Source organism: Cyprinodon variegatus, unplaced genomic scaffold (genome assembly GCF_000732505.1).
Source record: "Cyprinodon variegatus isolate N-32 unplaced genomic scaffold, C_variegatus-1.0 Scaffold96, whole genome shotgun sequence".
Taxonomy (NCBI): Eukaryota; Metazoa; Chordata; class Actinopteri; order Cyprinodontiformes; family Cyprinodontidae; genus Cyprinodon; species Cyprinodon variegatus.
The window spans coordinates 1052706-1067374 of record NW_015150549.1 but is presented as its reverse complement, the minus strand read 5'-3'; the positions used below and the strand labels follow the sequence as shown (position 1 = coordinate 1067374).

General features: G+C 35.2%; 1 protein-coding gene across 1 annotated transcript in view; it reads left to right on the top strand.

Moving 5' to 3' along the window:
• The first annotated feature begins 1977 nt into the window (after nucleotides 1-1977).
• The window catches only part of cyth4 (cytohesin 4), an 18506-nt gene continuing 5814 nt past the window's right edge, over nucleotides 1978-14669 (top strand). Inside the window, exons 1-8 of the mRNA XM_015374012.1 lie at nucleotides 1978-2105; nucleotides 4132-4214; nucleotides 4348-4412; nucleotides 6663-6729; nucleotides 7618-7736; nucleotides 8002-8082; nucleotides 12878-12990; nucleotides 14480-14628. Of these exons, the coding sequence (XP_015229498.1) occupies nucleotides 2087-2105; nucleotides 4132-4214; nucleotides 4348-4412; nucleotides 6663-6729; nucleotides 7618-7736; nucleotides 8002-8082; nucleotides 12878-12990; nucleotides 14480-14628 (696 nt within the window). The 5' untranslated portion in view covers nucleotides 1978-2086. The remainder of the gene's footprint in view (nucleotides 2106-4131; nucleotides 4215-4347; nucleotides 4413-6662; nucleotides 6730-7617; nucleotides 7737-8001; nucleotides 8083-12877; nucleotides 12991-14479; nucleotides 14629-14669) is intronic.

Here is a 14669-nt window from a genome sequence, read left to right as displayed (position 1 = left end):
CTTTTACATATCTGGCTTAAAGAAGAGCAGTTGATAGAATTTATGCTTCTTCATGCATTCTTGTTGTGGTTAGTTAGGTTACAGAAGACAGAATGACAGGCCAGAACTAGAAAGAAAACAGCAGAGCAGGTAACATGCATACTGGTCATGGCCAGAATATTTAGGCCTCAGTAGATGCTCTGGGTCCTGTGGCTCAGTTGGGCTCAGCCCCCAAACGTATCAGGATGACCAAGATAAAAGACTCTTAGATCACTGCCAGGTGCCATGCAAGTTGGTGGTGGTGGTGGAAAAAGATGGAGACATTGGTAAGCTAAAACCTGGTATAGCAGGACGTTAATCCCTGCATTTGTGCTTGACAACTGACCTATCCTGTTAAGGTTGTTGCGCCAATATTTTTTCAAATTAAAAAAACATAACGCACAAGTTTTAGGTGATGCAGATTCAGGTTGTGTTTCAAATTGCAGTAGATTTTTTTCACACAGCTTGAGTAAGCCTGGTAAAATTACATATATTGCATTTGTCACTAATTATATTCTGTTTACTTTGTTATTCTTTCTAAGCATCTGATACACAGTTCGTTTCTTGCCAAGGACCCAAAAACTTTTTAGACCAGCAAGACTTACACCTCTGACTGATCGTGGTTCTGTACATGTCCGTCTTTTTTATATTCCCTCAGTCTTTAACACTGTTGACCATTCTTCTCTAAGGTTTGTGACTGGATAATGTTGCCTCATCTAATATAATTTGTATGGAAAAGCTGAGCTGTCTTTTCTGAGTATGCAGAGGAAAACTCATTGGATGACATTAGTTTATGAGGCACTACTTGGCTTGGTCAAATTTTTTTCTTATTGTACTTCTCAAAAGAACCACAGGCCATTATGCTCTAGTGATTTTGTCCAACTTGCAGTCGGTCAGAGGCAGAAAAGAACGCCTTTTGTTAAACTGTTCCGTTTGAAATAACTTTAAGTTTGTTCTTTAGTAAAATAGTGCTAGGGTGTTAAAAATGTTACAGCTAAAAATGAATTGCTGAAAAAGTATAAATATTAAACTACTTTATAAAGCTGTTGATAGTCATTGCATCTAACCTTTTTTAATGTGCATTCTTAGAATTAATGTTTGTAATAAATAAAGTTGGATATTGCTCTAGTTTAAGGTTTTCTGAAGTTTTGGTTGCTGACCTCTTGGTTAGGTGACCCTTGTAGATAAAACATTAGTCTGGACGCTGTTTTTGTTTTAATCTAATTAAGTAAATGTTACAGGGAGTGGCAGCCTTGTCATTAGGACATAGAGCATGGAATCCTGAGGTTCTGAGTTCGAGCCCCACTCTCACAGACTGCCACTCTGGGTCTCTGAGCAAGACTCTTAACCCCACACTGCTCCCTGGGCACCCAACAATGTCAGCCCACTGCTCCCCAAGGGGATGGGTTATATGCAGAGGTAAATTTCTCCAATGTGAGATCGAAAGAGTTAAGAATTTTTTTTATTTTTATTATTCCTATTTTTAAATAATGAAAAACCTGTACCTGTATTTTTATCCTTTGACCATGAGATGGCACTCTATTACCAACAGACAATTCAAAGTTAGAGCTCTAACAGCAAACACAGCTTTTCTATCCTGCTCACATGAATTGTTCTTTTTTTTTTTTTTTGCCATTGCTTTTTAAATATGACAATATTAGCGATTTTTGTGTAAGTAAACACTGACACAATAGCTAGATGATTTTAGGACATCTTCCTGTGGTTCAAATATCTTGCCATATCTTCTTTACCAGCATCAACATTCATTCCTATTATTTAACAAACCCCACAACCTCAGGTTTGCAGTCATTTAATGTTAAATTAGCACCAATTTATTTATTTTGTCTGCAGATCTTTACAAAATAGTGTTTAAAAAGATTGTATTTTGAAAGGTGTCTGTATTTTTGGCCTGCAGAAGTGTGATGGATGAGGAAGAGGTGGGGTTTAAAGACAGCACTTAATTTAGGTAGTGTTTCACTCTTTGCAATGTTCTAGCTTCCCTACGCTCATCTGTATTTTACTCTCTAGAGCTGCCAATATTGTTCGTTTCATTGCTTCTGACTGATAAATGACAGATTGCCAAATGGGTAAGATACATGCTTTGATGTTTTTTCATTGCTTCACATTGAAAGTTATTGAGTTTTTGACTGATTACTTTAGATATCAACAGAGACATTTTCATTGCTGTATGTTTTTTGCACTTCCTTTTTATGCAAAAATGAAGAAAAGCAATTAAAATTACAACAATGTATATTGAGGGAGGAATTGTTTTTATTTCTTATCTGGAAAACATTTTTTTATTCAGCTTTCTCTCAATGTGATTTTTTTTTATGACTCTCTCTCTCTGATATTTTAAATGTAACAGGGGATAATTCAAACATATTTTTCATATTATAGTCGGAACTATGCCCCATATGTTTTGAGTGGCTTTACAATTTCTTTAGTGTCTATATTGCAATATAAATGTACCGGTAGATAGAATATATTACATGTTGTCTTTGAATCTAAGAAATCAGCTTCTGGTCCACATATCAAACACTTATTGCTGTCAGCTACCAGCATTGTGGAAAATGGATACCTCTCCAAAATGCAGAACAGACTCATAGTCACTCATATGACTCTGAATCAGTGGTAAAACTCACAAAAACTAAACCGAAGCTGTTTCTATGGCCAGAAAGGTACATTCTGTCTTTTAATTCAAGCAAGGTCTTTTAATAAGAAACCCACCATATAATTCTGTTTATGTGATGAGTTATGCCAGGAAACCTTGCTGCTTATGATGTCTAAAGGAAGGGTGGAGAAGTAGAAGTCTTGTGGTCGGATCATTAACAGCAAACAACTTACATATCACTAAGGAAGTCTTGACTGCTGCCTTTTCTGTAACTAAATATGAAGCAGATTTTCATGATGACGTTTTTCAAGATATTTCTTCCTGGAAATGATCATAACAAAGAAGCTTTTGCATGAAAACATAATAATATCACTGTTTCGACCTTTTGCTAATTACTTTGGAGACCAAAACAGGATGAAACTATAGAAACTAATAACTCAGCCTTCAGGGAGAAGTGCTTGTTTAAATGAAAAATCTTTAAAGCAGCAGGTTTCTAAGGAGCTCTCATCTGTACTCCCTAAGAGATAAATCTTTTCACCTGAACAGAAAAGTCATGAGAAATTATGCTAGAGTTAATTTAGAAGTAATTTTAGAGCAAAATTCTTACACATACCTAATCTTTATAAGAAACATTCAAATAAGCCATGTTTGTTTTCATAGGAAGTAAAAAGAACATCATATACCTGGTATTTAGAAATGTGTGAGAATGAATGGTGCTAACAATGTTTGCATTGTCATGTTTATTGGGAAATGTATGTTTGGTGACTGATGCAAACAATATGTTTACAACACATAAAAAGGAAGGGGATAGAGAAAGTAGATGGTGGAAAAGCAATCAGGGCAGGAAACATGTCATAAAGCAAAATGTTGGGCATATTCACAGAACATTTTGCAATATGAAAATATGACCAAATTGAAGGGAATATGGAAACAAAGTCTTTTTATATTGTGTTAATACTCTATTGCGGCCTCAGTTGACCACCTAGCTCCAAAAGATTTCTTTAAAAAAAACAAAAAACACTGTAGTCCTTCTTTAAGAACGTAAGCTCTATGTTTCATGTGCATCAGTAATGCAATTTATGGAAAAAAAGCATCTAACTAAAATGATACATCTCTAAACTATTCAGGGATATATATACATAGGTTTGAAGAGGTGTGAAGGTTCAGAAAATAAACACACATCAGCTGTCTTCTTTTGGCTACGTGTTCTTCTTGTCTGTCCATCTTTTAGAAAATGTATTATCATTCATGAGAAAACCACAACACCTGGCCAGACTTCTAGAGAAATCCTTTTTCCTCCTGCTGCAGTCTTCTTAATATAAACACATAAATTAAAAGAGCAGAGAGAGTAGCTTTACATTTAGAGGCTTGTTTTACACTAGTAATTTTAAGAAGATTGCTTGTTTTAATAGCTTATTATTTTTGACGGAATATACAAACATGACAAAAGTGTTGATGAACCTGGATCCAGGCTGACATTTTTATCATCATCTCTTGTCCAGTTTCCTCAGATTTTACAGCTGATGAAAGGATGGAAATTGAAAGCATCAAAATGTATAAAAAAGACCTTCTGGATGACATCCAGGTAATATTTCATCCCCTTTACAAGATGCCAAATTAAATATTTTTTATGCTTTTAGTTGTAATACATCTTATTAAAAAAGCTTTTTTTTATTATGAAAAAAATGTCAAAACATTTTTCCTGACACAATTTCCAGAAGTTGAAATTGGAGATAGATAACGTCATGGCGGAAATCCTCAGCTTTGAGTCTGCAGAAGAAAAGTAAGTTCTAGTCTGGGAAAAACCCTTCGCTTTTTTGACAAACCACACTGTCTTTTTATGTCTTTAATCTCATTTAAATACCTGCCAGGGATTTAACCAAAACTTTGAAATGTCTGAAAGTGTATGTTCTAGATTTGGTCACTTTTTAAATTTTTATTTTATTTTTTAATGAGATCATTTTCGGGGGGTTCAGCGCTTGTTTCAAGAGCTTGTTTTACTTAGTAATATAAAAAGTACTGCATATACTGACTGAAATTAATTCAACTTAGCATTGTAAAGAGTAGATGTCCTTGATGTCCTTGATAAGATTATCATGTGCTTTTTTTGGTGTATTATTAAGACCTCATGTCCGAAAAGCTTTGTTTGTTTTTTTTGTTGTTGTTTTATATCATTACATTGCAAGCAAGATTGTTGCAAGATTTGTAAATTTACAAACTCCTGAAAATACCATGTAAAACTCAAATTGAACGACAGGTATCAGTGTGGGTTGTATTAGGTTATTATCTTCAAGCTTCTCTCCAAAAAACAAAATGCAAGTGTTGCTTTTTGGTCAGCTGAATGATTCCAAATCTTGGAGTCTCCATTTTGTTACAAGAATATCAAAAAAGACTTTATTAAAATTATTTTGTAGGGAATTTAATATTATGAAAGATAAAATTGTAGTTGGATTTGATACAGTTTTTGGCATAAAGATCTTAATGATCAGCGGCAGCTAAATCCATTAAGCATGTAATTAAACACAAGAAAAAACAAAATCAAACAAACTTTGGCCTTGGTTTCTCAATTTTTACTGTTACTCCCAACCTAATAAATGCTACATTTTCAAAGCATTAAGACGCAGTTGGTCATTTAACGCAAGAGGATTAATAGATTAATTTTTTTAACAGATATTTTTGATTTCTTGTGTTACAATTTTTCAGCTGTTAATTCAAAAAAGTTACCAGAAAGCGCTTGAAGTCAAAATTCCTAGAATCTCAGGATTTTTACCAACTTTGACCTAAAAATTCAATATGGCTACCTTGCATATAGAACTTTGTATTGGCTGCGGCAGACATACTGTGTATCAATCTTCCACTTATTTGTAATTCTTATTATAATCCTTTGGTTGCTTAATGGATTGAAGGCACAGAATGCCAAAAATAAAAACTTCAATAGCACAAATTGTTAACCATTTCAGTATCAGTTACCAAATCTCATTGGTTGTGTGAGATTTTATGTTGTTCTTCAGAACATAGACATGCAGTAGATGCAGCTACATATTTTCCCTATTCACCGGTCAAGTGCTGGGAATTTTCACAACTATAAATTCCACCTGGATAGACTCCAACAGAGAAAAGCTGAAATTAGAAATCCATCCATCGATTTTCTAACAAGCTTATATCTGCGGGGGTCAAGAGTGCATGCCTCCACTGAGCATGCATGTAGTGACAGAGGAAAGAAAAACTGCCTTTTAACAGGAAGAAACCTCCAACAGAACCAGGCTCAGTGCGAGAGAAAACAACAACAAAAAAAAAAAAGTGGATGCCATCTACTGAGGACGTTTGGGGTTAAAGGAGACAAAAACAGACATACAGATATTGACATGAATGAAATAAGTTCTTTGGCACTCAGGCCCTGGCAGAAGACTGATGCTGAGAATCAACATTTGCTAGAATGAGTAACCTAGGAAAAGGATTAGAGTGTTTTCCCCATGGGGCCTGGACACTGGTAGAATAAGCCAGAGGGTGAGAAAGACTGAGAATGAATGGTCTGAGAATGAGGGGGGAGATTGGGTGGTGGTGGGGGAAAGTTCGCTGGCATGTGGGAGAGAGAAGCTGGGCCAGGAGCTAAATAAATGGGATCTGGAAAGATAATTAGCTTTGCAGGGGGGTACAGTTCTGTTGATTGGAGCTAAACAAGGGACACTGCAGGTGGTTCAGGTGAAGCTGATAAGAGCCGTCTAGATTAGCTTAAGCTTCATTTCTTGGTGCAGAGATTTCTTTGGAGTAATGGTTGAGACAGCTGAAGTTCCATCAGTGGTCCTTGTACTGCAGTTAATGAAAGAGATGTACAGGATAGCTTAAGATTCATAGAATACAAAATCTGCCTTTAGTGATAACTTGAAGAATCCACTTGGATCAAACTATAACATTGCATCTCACTTATCAATTGCTATACATTGACAACCGCTTTGACAACCTAATCTTAAAGAATACATAAATAAAATACTAATTATTAACATTTTTTCTTTGAATGTTTTCTAATTTACAGCAAAACTAATGAAAAGAATCAACAATTTATAAACGGAAAGAAGAAATTTAACATGGACCCAAAAAAGGTAAACCAAAATACAATCTAATTCTTTTCCTATGTTAGATGAGGTACAGTTATGAATAAAAATGTACTTTGTTTGGCTCTTGTTTTCTTCTTCTTCTTTTCTGTTTTCTATAACTTCTCTCTTCTTAGGGGTCTAAAAAGGTTTTAGCTGAACTTACTGAGCATATCTTGACACAGTTGTGTCACTTCCGCTCTGCTCTTCTCTGTTGCTGTAAGCCTGTAAACCACACTGACAAAAAGCCCACAGTGAAGTTTCTGTGGTTTTGCTGGCAGGTCAAGCATTTAGCTGTAGTAGGTGCAAATACAAGAAAACTAAGATGTTGTTTGTTTGGGTGGGATACATTTAACTTTAAAATAGTTACATTTGCTAAGTTTGTTGAAATAAATATTTCTTTCTTTCGTAACAATATCTAAAGAAATATGGAAAATATTTACCTTCCAGATGTGAAAAAAACCACATTAGATCAGAGTGGAATGAGACATGGGCCAGAAATGTGTAACAAAGAGAATTCATTATCAGACTTTCTTCTCAAAGCCCTGTGATGGAGAAGAAAGAGGAAGAGAGATTAGTTTTAAGGAATTGGGATTGAGGAAGCTCTAAACCCTCATTTTCTAGCCACATATGAGATCACTTAAGAAAAAACTAAATGTTGCATGGAGGGCAGTGTTTGGGAAGCAACATCTGTGACAAATTCTGGAGGAAACTACTTATAAATGGCAATAATTTCTGCTGACTTTAAAACTTCAAAATGCCTGAAAATGCACTTTTTTTAAACAGTATAGTCTCAACAGGAAGGTGTAGATGTTATAAAATGATCAGATCTGTGACTAATGTACTAAAATGACAGTATTTTCTCTTAACTTTGTAAAATTCCCATCATGTGAAAAGGGCATCAATTATCTGGTGGAGAACAAGCTGCTGGATGGAACCGCTAGATCTATTGCAGAGTTTCTTTACAAGGAAGAAGGACTCAACAAGACAGCCATTGGAGAGTTCCTTGGAGAAAGGTAATAAAGACGGGATATGGATTAATGGGTGGAGGAAGGTAAAAGGGACCTGGGAAAAAGAGAGAGGTTGGAAAAAGAAGAAAGTACAGACCATGAATGGATATTAAGCCTTTTATTTGTTTATTAGACTCTTGTAAACAAAAATAACAAAAAAAGAGCCAAGTTATAAGCAATAATTAATAATACTTAGTGAGATGATGACTGTAAGAGGCTGGCTTTTTTATAATTATATTAAATGTTTTTATTTTTATTCTCCATCGAACAGAGAAGAGCTCCATCTTCAGACACTGAAGGCCTTTGTGGAGCTGCATGAGTTCGCTGACCTCCACCTGGTTCTGGCTCTCAGGTCAGTCACTGTTATGTGTGTCTGCATCATGTTGCAACCAGGCTCAAAATTGGAATTATTTTGCCATTGTTGCTCTTTCCTAGAAATAGAGCACTTTTACTGAATACTTCTTATCACACAAATTAAAACATTTAAATTCTTAAAGCAGGCTGCAAGAGGCAACAGCTTCTAGTATCCTGCCTTGTGGCAAGAAGGTTCTGGGTTCGATTCCTGGCCCAGGACCTTTCCGTATGGGGTGTGCATGATCTTTCTGTACATGCATGGGTTCTCACCAGATACTCTGGCTTCCTTCCACAGGCCAAAAACATGACTGTGAGGTTAAGTGACTCTTTTAAATTGTTCGTATGTGTGAGTGTGCATGTACATGGTTGTGTTAAAATATGTATAAAATGATTATAAATAATAAGGTAAAAAAATTATCATTTATTCATTTACGATAGTTTTGTGAATAAAATGGATGCATCTCTAGTTATCATAAATAATTCGCATTTACAAAAAGGACTGTCGCAACTTTTAGTTTATAAATTTGTGGCTCATTTGGCTTACCATTCTTGCTGCAGTCAAAATAGTCCCTAATTTTGGCTTCCACTTGTGCGACATGCTTCAACTTGAACTCAAAATATAAACCTTTCTTTAGTCGTCGGGGTTCTAGCAGCAGTATCTTTTATTCATTACCGGTCACATTAAACTCAGAACCTGTACTTGTGACAGAAAGATCCAGGGACATTTGCAACCTGATTTTAAGTTGTATCAACCTGCTTATTTGAATTATTTAATTCCAGCAAACTCAGAAATTAGACCGAAACAACCCTGATGGACAGAATAAATTACTGCAAAGAAGAGCTGGAATCACAGAAAATAGAGATCAGCACAGTGGAAACATCCTCCAAAAATAAGACCTACTGCAAATATATCCACAATGCAACACAAAAAACATATACAAAGTAAAAAAGGATGCAAGAGGCAAAAGCATCTGCAAGTTGAGAACAGGTGAAAACTAGCCCAAATTGACAGAAGTGCTCCAGATCACTCGGGATAGATGATCATAGATCATAGCTCATATGCAATGTTTTCGTCAATGATGACGACGATAAGATTATTTAGTTGAGGCTCCTTTTTTTAATGATGATAACGAAAACTGACGAGCTAAACGTGGATCTTTGATGACGAAAACATTATGACTCATGGGTGTGAAATTTTATCAATGAGACAAACTAAATAAAAATGTTAGCGGGTGTTCTGTCAGACCTTTAAAATGGATCATTGTCCTGTAATCTGCTAAACACTATCAGTCGTATTATGGACGGTTGCAGCAGCAACAGGAGAGAAAATGAGCCGGAATCGGAAATTTCAGATCAGACCCTATGAATTTAAATCCCCTGCTCAGTGGTAAACAAGGGGTAAATATTTAGAAATAAAGCCAAAATTTCCAAAGCAGAAAGAAGAACGTTTTTGTTCTTTGCTTTTTTTGGAGCAATGAAGATTTTATTGATCTGTGCGTAATGCATAATTCATATTAGATCAAGAAGTGTTTGCTTTTGGATGAAAACATTGTTTGTTTAAAACCAAAAACTTTATTGTAAGATTTATTAGCTTGATCTTTGAACTAGATCTGCTATTTTCACAACTTTTGTGAGACATTTTTGTATCAAGTAGGGCATTCATAAAACAGTTTATTTGAATTCTACAAATGAAAGTGATAAAGTGCACGGCAGCATTGTATCTCCAACAATTGCAGTATTTAGGCAAGAGCTGTGAGTCTGGTTGTTATTGAAATAGTAAAAGTTAGCTATTTTATGACATGAATCATAAAACTGACTAAAACTAGACTAAAACCTTTTTGAGTTTTAGTCCACTAAAACTATCATATATTGTAATGACAAATGTGACTATAACTAATAACATTTTTCGTTCTAAAAACAAGAACTAAGACTAAGTCGAAGATGGCTGTATGGGACTAAAGTATGGGACTAAAACATGGACATTGTTATGAATGAAACACTTAGAGCCTGATCTTCAAAGATTTCCAATAAGGACTACTAAATTGCATGAACGTTTTTCTTATACCTGCAATAAGTGGGCCTGTTGTAAGTGATCTACAAAATTGCTGTGCAAATGTTAGGACCTGCAAACCGATTTGGTTCCTCCCATTAAAAATAAGTAGATTGCTTGTTCTAAAGCCAGCTTGACAGTGGTCATAAAGAAAGATGAGATTCAAAGCCATAAGGTTGGAGGTAATAACGATAATTATTTAAAAACTAGCAATGACAGTACTAAATAATATAATGCACCACACACAGGTAGCCTTCTACAGACTGTTATGAACAACAGTAATAAATAATATGAAACATAAATGTGAAGAAGCACGGCCTGGCGTGTATGAACCCTTTTGCATCCTTTTTAAGATACACCAATCTTTTCAAGACAAAGCCCTTAATCTGTTTTAGCATCCCATCTATGCCTTTATTAAGGTTCTGCTCCCATATGAGTTAAAAGTTGTCTCCCCCTAGTGGTCTGGAGCACTTTAGTTACGCAACACCAATTCGCAGCTCTTCTTAACATTCAGATGTTTTCACTCCTTGCAGCATTTTTCTCTTGTATGTGTCATATAAGTTTGTCCCTTCATCTGATTTTTAAGTTTGTTTACCTATTTTCTTTATTTTTTACTTTGCTGAGAAGTTATGTATTTACATGGCATCTGCAGCCCTCGGTCATTGTTAAAAATCACATTTGGAAGAGCATAACTGTTGATTTGTTTTGTTTGTTTTGATTTATTTCAGCCTTACATAAATACTAAAATGTATATATTTAATTCAATAGACTTATTCTTCAGCTTCAAAAATTTACAACACCTGCCATTTCAGAAAACGTTACAGAATCAACTCAGTCAGATCATACAGACAGACTGGTGAAAAGTTTTCCATATAGTTAGTGACAGTAAAATCTGAGCCCATAGGTTTGCCTTAGAGAGAAGCACTGAAAAATATGGCAGGCTGTGTCATCTATAATTAAGGCTGTTAATGGCAGCAGCCGGACTGATGCGTTCCTCCAGGATGGTGTCATAGCTAAGCAGGGCCCGGGCCCAGATGAAGCTACTATAGCGAAAAAAAGCAGAGAGAACATGAAGATAAAGCTTATAATAACAAATAATGCAGATCTGGAGAATAGAAGCAAAGAATAGCAGAACAGGAGAAGTGCTTTTTAAGGCCCTCAAGCAGGACATAAAGGCCAGTAGTGTATCTTGCTATCTAAGACTAATGCTGTGTTAAATTAATTAATTCCTGATGCCTGCAAATGTTTTTTGTGAGTTTATATAGATGTTCATGACTGTGTCAAATTGGCATTTATATCATTTCATACTACAGCAATTAGATACGCTGTTATTTCAATTTCGTCAATATCAAACAATTTTTAGCCATAGACGGCCATCCTAAACTGCCACATTGGGAAATATCCCAACAATGCACGTAAGACAGGAAACGTAAGCCTTTAGATGCAAAACCCAACATGCACCGCAACATATTTTTGCAAAATATTCAAACATAAATTCGCCAAATATAAGAGGAACATCGAAGTTTGGTTTAAAGAAAGCATTTTAGTTGTATTATAATTTAGTTTGTTGCAGGGATTTTACAGTTTGAAGAAATAGAAAATTACACCACATGCCAACCGTCATGAGGATGTGCATGACAAGGAAGGGCTGCATATACTGTACTGCATGCATCATTTGCATAGTTAACAATGTATTACTTCTTGAGCCCCTATAGTTATTTAGTGTCACAGTTAGGTGCTTTGTTAATGACAGATTACCAGTCCGAGCCTGTATATACATACATTATATATATATATATATATATATATACATATACCAAGATTTCAGTTGAATCTGAATCATTTAGAAATAACCTCTCTGCCTTAAAGGCAGCCACAAACTAAAGGTGGGCTTTGTGATACATCAAGTGAGGGGCAGCTAAAATGTCAACACCAATGGAAAGTCACGTCTGGCTGTTTGATGTGTCAGCGACTGACACATTTAACCTTTTTGAATATTTTTAACGCCATCTAGTCTGTAGGTAATTTTCTTGTTTAAAGAAATTACCTACAGACCTATTTGTCTAATTCCAAAATTTTTGAGAAGTGAAAATCAGTTGCAAAAGCTTTAGTTTAGATAAGTAAAGTAGATTTTTGTACACAAATGTATTTACTCTAAATACAATGTTGAAAAGTTCACAGCACGTCCTATTTACCTCTTTTAATCAACTGCAACTTGGGCATAAAAATAACTGTAAACTAGTTTTATTAACCAAAACACATTGGCTTTAAGTGGTGCTTTCATGACAGGAAATGAATTGTATAATTGTAGCAAAAAGAAATTACCCCAAAACAGCAAAAATAAATGCCTTTTTTTTTTTTTTTTTATGAATGCTATTTGACACCCAAAATTATTTTGGATCATAATTCAAAGCATTCAGGCAGGTGCTTATATTTAAAGGACATAAATAAGCAAGTGCGTGTGAAGAGAGATACATTTTATATGTGCTTTGCAAGCAAACCAGCCTATAACTCATCCAAAATGACTAGTATATCTTTACAGTAGTAGCCAACAATGTTTCTTTTTAAGACTCACACAAAGTATGGTCAATGTATTTCATCAAAGGGGTAAAACCAAAATGTAGAAGTTGAGGCATATGCAGACACATGATGTACCTACAGCTGCTTACCTCAGACCTAACAGCTACCTACTTTCGTCTGTGGATGACAGATATATCATGTTACTGTGGTGTTTATGTGACAGACAGTTTCTGTGGAGTTTCCGTTTGCCTGGTGAAGCACAGAAGATTGACCGAATGATGGAGGCTTTTGCCGCACGCTACTGTGAATGCAACCCTCATGTCTTCCAGTCTACAGGTCAGATTACTACAGGCCTACTTCCTCTCTGGATTTAAACTGTGTGTGTGCTATGTGTCAGGTCTGTGCTGGTGAAGCACAGAAGATATATTTATATGGTCACATATGAAACCCTCCCCCCCTTGTTCTGCTGAACTGAAGTTTATTTCTATTCAGGGCTATATATATTTTCTCTGAATCAAATAAGATTGATACAAAACAGCTATAGTCGCCTCTTGAATTTTTTTCAACAAGTCTCAAAAAAACTGAAATCCATTATTGTGTTTTATCATGAATAGAAGTGTTAGACCAACATGAAAAAACATAATTATCTAGTATAAAGAAATTAATAAATAGCTTTTAATATTTAAAAAAAAATCTTAGTTTGAAAAGTGTAATATTTGTTTTTATTTGTAGGGTGTGAGTTACATTTTTGTAATATCACATTCTGCTGCAGCTAACGATACAATCTTTTGAAGAAGGTGTCACACGTTTGCACACGTAGAGACTGAACACTTCATAGATTGTTTTTTGTTTAATAGATCAAGCTAATTTAGATTGAATGTGGAGGATCTATAAACAGCTCCTAATTGTAAGGCAAGCTTTTACACTGGTGTCAAGTTGTTTTCAGTCTGCAGGGTTTTCTAAAGGATTATCACCACAATGTTCCACAGAAGGATTCATGTATTTGCAGATTTTTATCATTGGCATTCATTCCTGCATAGCATGTTGTATGTATGTTAAAAACACTATATTTTGCTCCTTAGAGGAGCAGAGCAACTTCTTGCATTATTAAGCAATAACCCTATTTTGCAATCTTTGAGTTTGACTTCTTATGACTTTCTTTCAATAATTACTTTCTACAGACCATTCTTTCGTAATTGTTGGAGCGTGTGACTAAAAGTTGTCTTATCGACTGATTCTCCAACACTATCATTTCTCTGCAGCCAGAGTTCCCAAAGTCCTCTATTAAAATTATGTAATAACTATAGATTCGGAGATGCTCTGAAAGATTTTGTAAAGGTTGGACTGTTGTTTTATATCGAACCCAGCTTTAAATGTGTCACCACTCCCTGGCCTGTCCACCACGTTTCCTTTTATTCATGATGCTGTTTGTTCACTAATGCTGTCTAGCAACCCCTGGGTCGCCATAGAACACAGACAGGTGGACTCTATTTACCAATTGATTGACTTCCGTAAACCTCTAGCTGTACTGGATTTTGGCAAAAAAGAATTGTCTAACAAAAAGACAAAAACCTTTCTGATTTTTACCAGTTAAAGAAAACATACAAACCATATTTAATCTTTTGCTTAACATTACATAGCATTTCTTTTTTTTAATCTAAAGCAAAAAATACAAAAAAAAGAATACTAACACACTGGAGCAGGTAGTTGTGATGTGATAAAATGCAAACATGTTGAATGTGCAAAAAAAAGCTTTTGCTAGGTAATATTATATAATACATGGTTTTAACATGATTTTATTTACATGCCTTTACTTTTAATCCAGACACATGCTACATCCTGTCTTTTGCCATCATCATGTTAAACACAAGTCTCCACAACCCCAATGTGAAGGACAAAACCACCCTGGAGAGATTTATCTCGATGAACAGAGGCATCAACAATGGGGAGGATCTACCCAATGAGCTTCTTTCGGTGAGACCTTTCTGCTCATTTTAGCTAGTATAATCAGTATT